The 11902-nt window shown below is 42.3% G+C and overlaps 1 protein-coding gene across 1 annotated transcript; it reads right to left on the bottom strand.

Annotated features, from left to right (window-relative positions):
- Nucleotides 1–4386: 4386 nt before the first annotated feature.
- On the bottom strand, nucleotides 4387–5357 carry LOC131397512 (vomeronasal type-1 receptor 1-like). Its single transcript, XM_058530485.1, has one exon. It carries the CDS (start codon nucleotides 5355–5357, stop codon nucleotides 4425–4427), a length of 933 nt encoding a protein of 310 aa, XP_058386468.1. The 3' UTR covers nucleotides 4387–4424.
- Nucleotides 5358–11902: the final 6545 nt, after the last annotated feature.

The raw sequence follows: 11902 nt of genomic DNA, 5'->3' as shown, positions 1-11902 counted from the left end.
GTCACTCGGGAGCGTTCATTGGCTTTCCCCTCTGCCGAAGGCATTCTGGGTAGTTCCCACAGTACCTTAGGCCTCAGCGAAGAGCGCTCTACACCAGAGTCGTAGGGAGCAAAGGTCACACCGAACAAAGGTCAAATTGCCCCTTGAGGGACACTGGGAAGTGGCGCCACCATCTTGAGAGAGCACAGGGTGTTTGCTCCTTCATAAATGGGCCGAAGGCCGATTTCTGGATGTCTTGTCTGCAGATGATCACCCAAGTATTTAGAAACATCATTTCAGTCTCCATGATGCTCAGATGCTCCCAGAAGCTGAAGATATTATTTCACCTGCTCCCAAAGCACATCATTCTACAGTCACTCAGTGGTAACATGCCTCCACAATAGGTGGAAGCAAATAAATGTTATCTGATTGCTCCTCGCTGCCCGTTGCCTGAAGCGTTTGCCAGTCCCGGGGCTTCAGAGGGTTGGGTCAGGACAGGAGAGAACAGACTCCAGGTCGGGTTCCACCCCGGTGCCCCACAGACCAGAAGGCCGCAGCGAGGGCTGCATTGTCCTGGCCTCTTCCCGACCTCCGGCAGATCCTGAGATCCTCCCGGGAGGGGTAAAGGAGAGGGGCTGACGAGGGTCCCTCCTGGAGTCCAGAGTTCGCAAGGGGGCTCGACTCCCACATGGGGACCCCTCCGCCGGCACCGACGCCTGGGGTTTTGGCGAACAACGTGGGAGGTCGTCGTGGGGCGCGCACCAGCTCGTGAGTTGGGCCCTGGAGGCCGAAGCCTTCGGCAAAATGTTCTGAGTCCGCTCAAGAGTCTGGGAGCCGCGCCCGCCGCTCTCCGACCCCCGGCCCGAGAACGCGCTCGAGAAATGAGAGTCCGGGTCTCAGCCATTAGCTGGGCCTGGAGTCCCGGCGGGTTGTGAGCGCCTCCTAGGGTCGAGTGGAAAGGTCGGGATATGGCTTCGGAGGCGAAAAGCTGAGACTCTGCCCCGAGCGCGTCAAGTGAGGACTCGGCCTCCGGAGGGCAGTGCGGACTCCTCGCTGGCGGCCCGGGTCTGCGCCCCACCTCCGGGCGGGGGTGAGGACCTTCGCCCCGGGACGGCGGCGGGGACTTGGCGCCGGGAGCCCAGAGGCCCGGGGGAGCCCTGTCTGGAGGAGCCTGAGACACAGGAACCTCCGAGGGGTTGGAGGCCCCTCCGCGTGCCCGCAGCTCCCGCGCTCTTACCGGGAAGGCGCCAGGGCAGCTCGCGGCCCGCCACTCTCCCAGACCCGTGGGCGCCGCGTGTGAAAGTCGGGATTCGGGCCACTGAGTGAAAAGGGGCAGCTCGGACTCTGGGGCCAGGGATGGAGGCTCAGCCCCGACGGGAGTGCCCTTAAGGGCCTCCGCGGAGGTGCCTGCACCCTTTGGAGTCTCCTCCGGCCCCGCGCTCCCCTGCTCCCCACATGAACCAGCGTCAGCCCTGGGCACCGTGGGGTCTGGACTTCCAGCTCGTCCCTCCTGCCACCCACACTGTGACCAGCCAGCGCTGTTCCCTGTCACATGCGTCCTCAGATCACATATGGCTCCACTGCCTTGGAGCTGAAGCCGGGTATCTGAGAGGTACTGTAGATATTAAACCAATTTGCTGTTTTTCCTGTTTAACTTGTGAGGTGTCTCAGAGGTCTAGAGGATTTGTGAGCTTGTTTTGCAGGAGAAAGAGAATGCCTTTGAGAAGGTTGTGATCACCGAATGGCCGATCACCAGATAGCCGGCCCTCAGCAGCTGTTGAAGCCCAGAAGTCAGGTTGCCCAGAGGCTTATCAGGAGTGACCCCTTTGTTTCCCTGAAGCCCCTCCTGCCAAGCCCCTTAGCTCTATAAAACCCCCTGCTTTCTGTTCTAGGGGAGGTGGATTTGAGCGAATCCAGCCTCCCACCTACTCGTTTTGGCCGATTCCAATAACTCTCTCTCATCTCCAAGCACCGATATCTCGGTGTTTGGCTTGCTGGGCATCAGGCACACAAACGAGATTAAGAGGTTGGGTATCAGAGCAAGTCTGTTCTCAGAGAAAAAAATAACCACAGTCCCTCAGGAGAATGGGAGCATGGAGAGCCCTGCGCTTTATTCAAATTAAAAGATTATCTGATACAAAAAATAAATATTAGGGCACCTTATTACTACTAAGGTGAGGCCTTTCTGGGGTCTCCACTGACCACCCAGGGTGTTCAGGGAGGTATCTCCCCTCTGGCGGATCAGGAGTCTAATATTATCCGTACTGTGCAGCCTATGCAACCTCCTGCCACTTTTCCGCCCCAGCAGGATTTCTCTGTCCATCCTTGTGAAGTCTCACCTTGCACATGCACAGCTTAGTTACTCCCTGGTTACCCCATGCAGATTGTGAAGTCTCACCTTGCACATGCACAGCTTAGTTACTCCCTGGTTACCCCATGCAGATTTCTGAGATTTCAGTGCCCATATCCCACTTTCTGTTAGGCCCACACAGGAATTCCAGCCTCCTCCTCAGCTCTGAGCTCTGAATACATGAAATCCCCAGAGTACAGCATGAAACTTTCAACTTGCTTAAAGGTCAGAAGAAGTAGGAACCCCTTCTAGAAAAAGACTTACTTGATAGGAAAATTATTTTGTGAATCGAATAAGGGGAGAGGAAAATCCCAAAGTGACAGGCTCAAGCCATATTATACACTACCTCTATTTCTCATATGAGGTGTCAATTTCCTGTTGAAGAACTATTTTGCTATGTGCAGTTTACTCACTGGAAGAAAGATGGGTTTCCCTGACTTCCTTTGGGAATGGAGGAGAGACTGTGGAGGAAGGAATTTGACATGTGGACTGCAAGCCCAACTGGAATGGGCAGTGGGGAAGAGGAGCCAGGAAGCCTCAGGAAGTGGAATAGATAGAGCTTTAAAGAGGTGGTGGAGGCAAAGAATTTCTTTTCAATGAAGTAGGTATCAGTCCATGTTTGTACATTGATGGGAGCTCAGAAGAGAGGGGAAAATACATGAGGAAAAGGATCATGGAAAACAGGAGGAAAAAATTACTTGAGATGTCGACATTATTGGTCACTAGGGAAATTCTTTTCAAAACCACAATGAGATACCAATCTACATCAATGAGATGACTATGGAAAAAAAACAAAAGGAAAATAAGTATTGACAAGGTTGTGGAAAAACTGGAATCCTCATACATTGCTGATGTGAATGTAAAATGCTGCAATGTGAAAAACAGTTTAGCAGCTCCTCAAAAACATAATACAGAAATGCCATCAGACCCTGCAATTCCAGTCCTGGGTATACACCCGAAAGAATTGAAAGGAGGGACTCAAACACGTACTTGTACACCAGTGTTCATAGCAGCATTATTCACAATAGCCAAAAGATGGAAACAACCCAAGTGTCCATCAACACATGAACGGATTAAAAAATGTGGTACATTCATACAATGGAATATTATTCAGTCATAAGAAGGAATAAAGTTCTGCTACATGTCGCAACATGGATGAACCTTGAAAACATTATGCTAAGTGATTAAAACCAGACACAAAAGGATAAATCTTATATGATTCTCTTTATAAGAGGTATCTACGGGGCTGGCCTAGTGGCATAGTGGGTAGGTTCACTCTTTCTTCTTCAGCAGCCCAGGGTTTGCAGGTTTGGATTCTGGGCGTGGACCTGCACACCGCTTATCAAGCTTATCAAGTGGCAGGCTTCCCACATAGACAGTGGAGGAAGATGGGCATGAATCTTAGCCCAGGGCCAATCTTCCTCAGCAAAAAGAGGAGGGTTGGCAACAGACGTTAGCTCAGGGTTAATTTTCCTCACCAAAAAAAAAAAAAAAAGAGAGAGAGAGACATATCTAGAATGGGGAAGCTCATAGAGACTGGAAGTAGAGATTACCAGGGGCTGGATGTAGGGGGGAATGGGGAGTTATTGCTTCATGGGTACACATTATCTGTTTGATTTTTAAAAAAGTTTTGTAAACTGATAGTGGTGGTAGATGCAAAACATTGCAGATATATTTAAGGCCACTGAATTGTATCCTTGAAAATGATATAAATGTCAAATTTCATGCCACATATAATTTACCACTATATATATACACACCATATATATCCACACCAAACAGCCACAGAGTGAGTTTGTCCAAATCCCCAAACTCAAAAATTTTCTTCTGCTATACTATTTTAAAATTCTTGAACTTTTTTTATTGATGGAGCTAAAACAGTTAGTTTGAGTAATATTTGTATAAATAACATACATAATATTCATGGTAGACATCTTACAGGAATATGAGTTCCAGGACCTAATTGTTCCAGTCAACATAGAATGATACTTTCATATCAAGAATCTAAAAATTATCAGTCACCTAAATATTAGCAGATGAGCAAAAGATTGATTGAATTTCCTGTAGAGAATAAAGTCATTTGGTCTCAACCAAATTAGCAAAAAGTGTTTTCCCTGCCTGGCAGATGAAACAGAACTGTTTTAGCAGTGACACGAGTATCACTGCAAATGAGCAGAAAGGGGCTGAATGTTGGGAAACATAAAGACAAGAATATAGAAATATCCAGCAGCCACTGGCCTGGAATAACAAATAGAGTCATCCAAAGAGACAAAAAAGAGGACAGTGAGTAAGTGGAGAAAAAGGAGCTCACAAGGATCAAGATGGTGCGTGTGGCTCTGGCCTCGGGGGAAGCTCTGGGAGAATGGCTGTGGCTGCGAATGTGTTGGACTCTCTGCTTGTGCCTGTGCAGGACAAGGACCATGGAGCCACTAGCCCAGACCATGAGACCCACAAATATGAGGTCTACTGTGGAGAATATGACTACAACTAGAAACTTTATAAATCGGTCTGGCTTCAGAGAGGAACAGTATCCATAATTTGCTTGTACACTAAAGTTTTCACTGTGCATTGGACCAGTAATTCTGAAAGGAGTAAAGGTATTTACCAAAAGATGCAAAATCCAGCAGAGGAGACAACAGAAGCCAATGCACTTCGGGGATCTCATTCTGAGCTCCATCCACCTAGAGAAATTGGGGCAAAGCCTAATGGCTTGGAAGCCACTGAGGAGGGAGGTAGTGCTGAGGCAAACTCCTCTGGCCACCCTGTACAAATAGAAGAAAAATTTGCATCCAGCCTCATTCAGGAAATATTTTGATCCAAAAGCTGCTACCGTATGAGGGATCCCTCTGAAGAAAAGCACCAAGGAGTTGGCTAAGACCAGTTGACTGAGAATCATGTGTGTGCATGTCACCTTGTGTCCAGTGAGCAAAGTGAAGTTATAAAGACAAAAGAGGGAGGAGTTTCCAAGGATTCCCACTCCCATCTGAACAACTAAGATAATCCCCGTTTCCCACTTGGCAGAAGCCATCACATCAATATCTATGGGACATTAGTTTAGTTGGAGCCAGAGGAATGGTCAGTTCAACAAACAAATAGGAGTATGCTGCCATCACCATCATGTCCAGTAACCTCCTATACTAAGCCTAACGCATACTTTGTCAATTTAAATGAGCATTCAGTACGTTTGCTTATGGGTGCAGAGGCTCTTCCTGAAGGTTGTGCTTGGAAACAATTGAAATGTCTATTTACAGGTGGCTGCATTATGGCCCAACTGCACAACAGAGTTGTCTAAGCCTGTAAAGTGAGTAAGGAGGATCTCTACACTGATCTACAGTTATGAATTGGATGCATTCTGCAGTGAGAAGCCAGGTACAAGACTGCGTGTAGAGTATGCTAGAGTTTTCCCAAGTAATGGAGGAATGAAAATATAGGCACACAACAAACATGCGATGGTGCAGAATTTAAAACTAGACTTTTACAGGGAAACACTTGTTGTAGTTTTTTTTTGTACAAATGTATGTTTCATATCATTATTAAACAATATTAAAGCAAAGTAAATGGTTTAAAAACACTAAATTCAAATGTTAAAAAAATTGATTGAATATCCAGTTGGTGGTGTCTATATGTAATGGAAATACTTCAAGTGAGTTGAAAGTACAGAATTTTGTATTTCCCTAAGGGAGCTGTATGAAGGCAAAACTACCTGCAAAGAAATCTTCAATTTTGCCTATATATTTTGCTATAATGTATTGGTTTGATATTTTCAAAACAAGTATGTTAATATAAATGGGAACCAGTCTTTATATTAAGACAAAATAAACTCAAATATAAAACCAAAGAGTTTAAATACTAGTCTAAAACCTACATTTGAGAGGAACAATCAATACTCACTCATGTGGTATTTGATTTTAAACTTACGTGTTTTTCATTTCTCTTTCCACTGAAAAAGATCTAGAAATGACGGACAACCCTACAACAATGCCTAATTCCAGCACCCAGTTTATGGACTCTTAATACAGTTTCTCAATGTAAGGGAAGCATAGTGTCTTGAGGGGAACAATCTTATTCTAGGCGTAGGGCAGGAACTACCCAGTATCATCTTGAAACCACTTGTCAAATAAAGGAATCAAGGAAACAGTCAGAATGCTGACGTTACTTCAAGAGGTCACAGGATTCCACCTGAAGAAGCTGCCCCTGCACAATTTTGGTACAATAGTTACTCCAAAGGATTGACAAGCATGAACCAAACCCATATGGTGTAAGTGAAAGAAAATAACTGCAAAGGTTAGTACTGGAAGATGTTCGGGATACAGCTCGTTGTTCTGAAAACTGATAAAGGATTAATATAAACCATTTCTCCTGCCATAGTAGTACAGACTGTATTTCACATTGAGAAATCTTTGTGTGGGCACACAAAACTGGTCTGTTTTGTATGAGACCTGTGGGTGTCACCTAAAAACAATTTCCATCATGGGAAAAGATACAGAGGTACAAAAGTAAATCATAAGAAAATAAATTCAACAACATTTTAGGGGAGACTTCCTCATGAGAACAACTCCTTCCAGATGCACTGATGTGTTAGAATTGGATGAAGAAGTATGAGGACGTTTTCATATGTGAAGACACAAAACCAGCACTCTGGACAGCACCTTGTTGAGTCACCATCTTCCTGGTGTGGTCATTTCTATTTGGCAATAATAATAGGTGTGAGATGTATTTCAGTTTCCATGATTGAAAACTGAAACAGCCATACACTTGAGAAATAAAGGAATTGTTATTAGGATCAAAAATATAATTTAGAATAGTCACAAATAAAGGGAGTCAAAATTTTCCCTGTGTATAGGCAATTGGTCCTTAAATGTATAAGCAAAAATACGTTAGTGAAACACAAGTGAAATTTTGGAAAACAATATTAGAATAATGTGGGAGTAACATTGAATTAAAACCAAAAAGTGTATTGAAATCATAGGATTCATTTTAAGTAACAGCAGAGAAAACAGTTGTCCTAGATGGAAATTTGTCTAATGTTAATAATTCAGTTCACACTAAGTATGTTACTGAGTAAAATTTCATTGAAAATTCCTGAAGTTCCTCTACTAATATCAAAAGTACACACATTTTAAAATCAGGTCAATGAAAGAACTTGCTTTAAAGTTTAAAGTATAATAATAACTACAGGTTGCTACTGGAAAAAAACAGAAATGGGGTAGAACAAAGGAGCTCACAAATTATCTGTGTTTGCAGGTATTTATAGGATAGGTTTATAGAAGTTTATATATGATAAAAATTAATGATGAGGGCCGGCCCCGTGGCTTAGCGGTTGAGTGCTCGCGCTCTGATGCTGGCGGCCCGGGTTCGGATCCCGGGCGCGCACCGACGCACCGCTTCTCCGGCCATGCTGAGGCCGCGTCCCACATACAGCAACTAGAAGAATGTGCAACTATGACATACAACTATCTACTGGGGCTTTGGGGGAACAATAAATAAATAAAATTACAAAAGAAGGTCACATTGTTTAAAAAAATTAATGATGAATTGGTTTGTAGAAATGGCTTATTTAATATATGGTATTAAAATATTTGGAGATTTAATAAAGACATTAGAGGTATATTTCCAGCCTTAATCTTAGAGAACATAAATACTAGATCTAAACACAAGGAATGTCTAATCTCTTAGCTAAAAATATTGCAGTATATTTTCATAATTTTGCCTGAAAAAGTATTACTAAGCATGTGCCCAACCTGAGGACTTAAAACATTTTTAGCATGTTTGTATTTATAAAACTTAAAAATTTTTTCACTGTTATGCTATCTTTTACTGAAAGATTCCTAAAACAAATAGAAAAATAAAACTCAAAGAAAACACTTAACTATGTAGAATAACAAGAGGCAGTTACAGTCTCAGTGCTTCTTTTGGAAATGCATATGAACAGGCAACTCTTAGAAAAAAATAGTATATTATAAAATATAATTTTATCATAAACATCAGAAAAAGCCCAATTACACTGAAAATGACATTGAATGTTTCACATATACACATACTATTGCTAAAATTGTATTTTAGGGTCAGTTTACTCTAATAGAAAAATTGCATCTTCTTGCTATGAAAAACAATGGTCAAATACAATTTAAATTTTGGGGTTTTTAAAAAACTGGCCTGCTATATTGTTAATTTTTAAACTTCATATTTTCCTGCTGCCTCAACATTTTCACAAACAGGGTGTGACCATCCCAGCCAGGTGACCAGGTGCAGCAGTGTGTAGGCTGGCCCCTGCCACAAGTGCCACTTCTTGCCCTCCCCTGACTGTGACAAGCGACCTTCGAACTTTCCAATGAAATCTCCTTTCACCCTTTGCTTGTGTACTCCACTCTGACCCTCAGTAAAGGCATTGCCACAGATTATCTCTCTCTCTCTCTTTTAATCTCTCTCTCTTCCCCACCTGTTTGGTTGAGCCCACTCTCTTAGTGCTCCCCTCATGCCATGGGTGATTCTGTCTCTCTAGGACCCATGAGTATAATGCACTTTGTTTCCTGGGCCTCTACTGTGTCCCCTCTTGTGGCCACAGCTGACAGACCATATCATGAAAGGATACAAAACATCTGCTAATTTAAAATTTTTTGAAAATCAGTTAGAGTGCTGAATACATAAAGTTTCATATGATAACTTTTCTAATCTTGTTTTCCAGAATGATTGTGCAATTTAAGATTAAGTAAAATAAACCCTTTGTAAAATATATTTAAATCATATTTCAGTAACTGAACCAAAGAGAACAGTTTGTATTTAAGTGTGAGGGAGACGCCTCACTCTTGGTAACTGAGAATCCGAGTGTGAGAAGGGGGGGAACAGATCTCACTAGTGATGTCCACTCACAGCCCTTGGACATGGATTGGTATGTTTCCTAAGAGAATGTGGAAGGTGAATTCACTCAGCTGTAAATCAGCAGATGTGACTGAAGAGAGATCTTAGTGACTGCATGTAAAGTGGTCTAGAAGGATCCTCACCAAGTGAAGCAGGGTTACCTGTCTGTGGTGAGAGGGTGGAGAGGGGCAGAGTAGGGGGTGTCAGAGTGAATGCCTGCCTTAAATTTATACATACATCGATTTGCTTAAAAGTTCACAGTGAAATTTATACTTTTTATATTTAAACGTAAAATTTTACAATTTTTTTTGAGGAAGATTGGCCCTGAGCTAACATCTGTTGCCAATCTTCTTCCTTTTTCCCTTTTTTCCTCCCCAAAGCCCCAGTAGATAGTTGTATGTCATAGTTGTACATCCTTCTAGTTGCTGTATGTGGGACGCTGCCTCAGCATGAGCGGTGAGTATGTCCGCGCCCAGGATCTGAACTGGCGAACCATGGGCTGCTGAAACGAAGCGTGCAAACTTAACTGCTATGCCATCGAGGCAGCCCCCTACAATTTTATAATTTTAAAAACACCATTTAAGATTGGAAAGAGAGATTTGGGGGATAACTAATGGAATAAAAAATATGTAAGAGCATTAGGACACTGAAGTAAACTACTAGAAAGGGAGACAGACAGGAATCCTTTGTAAGAGATATTATAAAATTCATTTAAATCTAAAACACCTAGTTAAAGAGACATGGTATGTGAGTTAATAAAATTTGTTTAAATAGAAAGCCTGCATCAGGATCCTGTAAATCCAGAAATTGCTGTGGTTAGTGATCCTTGCAGCCCTTAAAACTTCAGAAATACAAAGGCAATAAAGGATCATGATATTCCCCTAATCATAGGGTTTAGGGCAACAAAGGGAGGATCTAAATGAAGTGAGTCCTGCTCTAAGAAAAAGGGATGTGAACCTCCCCATCAAACAAGTTCTCCAATCAGAATTTTATTTTATTGTTTTTATTCTTTTTATCTTTTAGATTGATAAATACACATCTTAGAGAGTAGAGAGAGCAAGAGCTGAATCACAGAATGCGAATAGCAAGGCCATTTTTAACATCTGGCTACATTACATGCAGGGTAATGTTACTATCTTAAGATGAAAGTCTCTAATTATTCCTTTTTTTTCCAAACCCCACAATCGTTAGGCATCATGTTCTTTAAATAAGCATTTGATTTCCTTAAATGGAGAATGATTAGACTTTCAATTCTCTAAATGGAAGATAGATGTTAACGCTCTTCTACTGATAACAGAAGTTTTAGACCCATGTCATTACAGACACCATTTCACACAACAGGCTCTCAGAAAATAGAGCAAAATGAAATGCACATGCCAGCACCTGTCACTGAGACCTCAGGTGACTACTCAGAGCTGGAAGCTCAGTGTCGTTATCTACTTGCCGGGCACATGTCTGCAGTGTGGAGTCTTTAGAGTGGATGCTATGAAGTTCAGCATCTTTCATCAGAGAAAAGTGAAGGAAGATTTCAGAGAAACTGTAACTGTGAGGAAAGAGGAGAGATGGCAGGCAGCCCTGAAGCAGGTGGGCAGAGGGGGGGTATGCATCTGATGTTCTCAGGAAGCATCACTTCTCACTATATACAAAAACATGCTTGTGTTCCAATCCCAGAAAACATGAGACAGAGAGAGAGAGATTTATGTTTGTGTGTTTTATTGGATTTTCTGGGATATAATTCTCCTATGACTCTGACAGTTATCTAAAAGAAATAGACACTTACCAGGTAACATTTGCAGTCAGGGTTCTGGGTTCCCAGGCACGTCTGTGCAGGTGTGGAAAGGGGCCTCTGAACCTGAGATAAAGGTTTGGGACACCATGATGTCATCTCCTTGTTGGGAAGTGATTATCATGTCACCTGTAATTTCAGTGACAATATCTGCAGAGGGAGTTGAGATGATCTTTGAAAAACATCTGCAAATTGTACAAATTACTGAAAGCTATTAATATTGAATTATAAAGTTTTCTACTGGAAATTGCAGAAATAGCTGGGGAACAATTTACCTGTGAAACACTTAAAAAAATAAATCTCATGGGACACTGAGCTGGCCAGAAAGCACTGGGATCTACTAAGTGAGAGAATGCAATGAGCATCTCGTTATCTGGGGTTATTAATCACTTTGAAAGTTTGTCTCAGAATATGATGCCCTTCCATTCCTGAGTTCACCGAGTGTACTGAAAGTGAAAGTAGAGCAGCAAATGAGTAGAGATAGAAAGAACAGCTGGATGGTTCAAGTGAACAGAAATCTGTGATGTCATCTCATTAAGTGTTCTCCAAGATATTTATTGAAGTTCTTACAATGGTTGGGCACTTTGGTATCTACACTGGATCATCATTCTACAAAATAAGGAACCTAACTTCTAATGGAGAGAAACAGATGGCATTAAATAAAACCAACTTATTAAATTCTTTAGTTTATTAGAGGGTATTATGTTCTACGGTAAATAGAGAAAAAGAGCAGAGCATGGATGATGAAAAGTTCAGTGGACAAGGAAGGGTTGTGACCCTAAGTAGAACATTCATAGCAGGACTCATAGGGAAGATGATTCTGAAGCTAATATATATATATTTTAATTTTTTGTTTATTGCAGTAACATTGGTTTATGACATTGTAAAAATTTCAGGTGTACATCATTGTACTTCTATTTCTGCATAGA

This window comes from Diceros bicornis, chromosome 34 (genome assembly GCF_020826845.1).
Source record: "Diceros bicornis minor isolate mBicDic1 chromosome 34, mDicBic1.mat.cur, whole genome shotgun sequence".
Classification (NCBI taxonomy): Eukaryota; Metazoa; Chordata; class Mammalia; order Perissodactyla; family Rhinocerotidae; genus Diceros; species Diceros bicornis.
Note: the sequence above shows the minus strand (reverse complement) of the source record. Positions and strands in the feature narration are given on the sequence as shown.

What these genes read in the sequence shown, in the direction of transcription:
- LOC131397512 (XM_058530485.1), bottom strand. Translation starts at nt 5,357, where the DNA reads ATGGCTTCTGCCAAGTGGGAAACGGGGATTATCTTAGTTGTTCAGATG.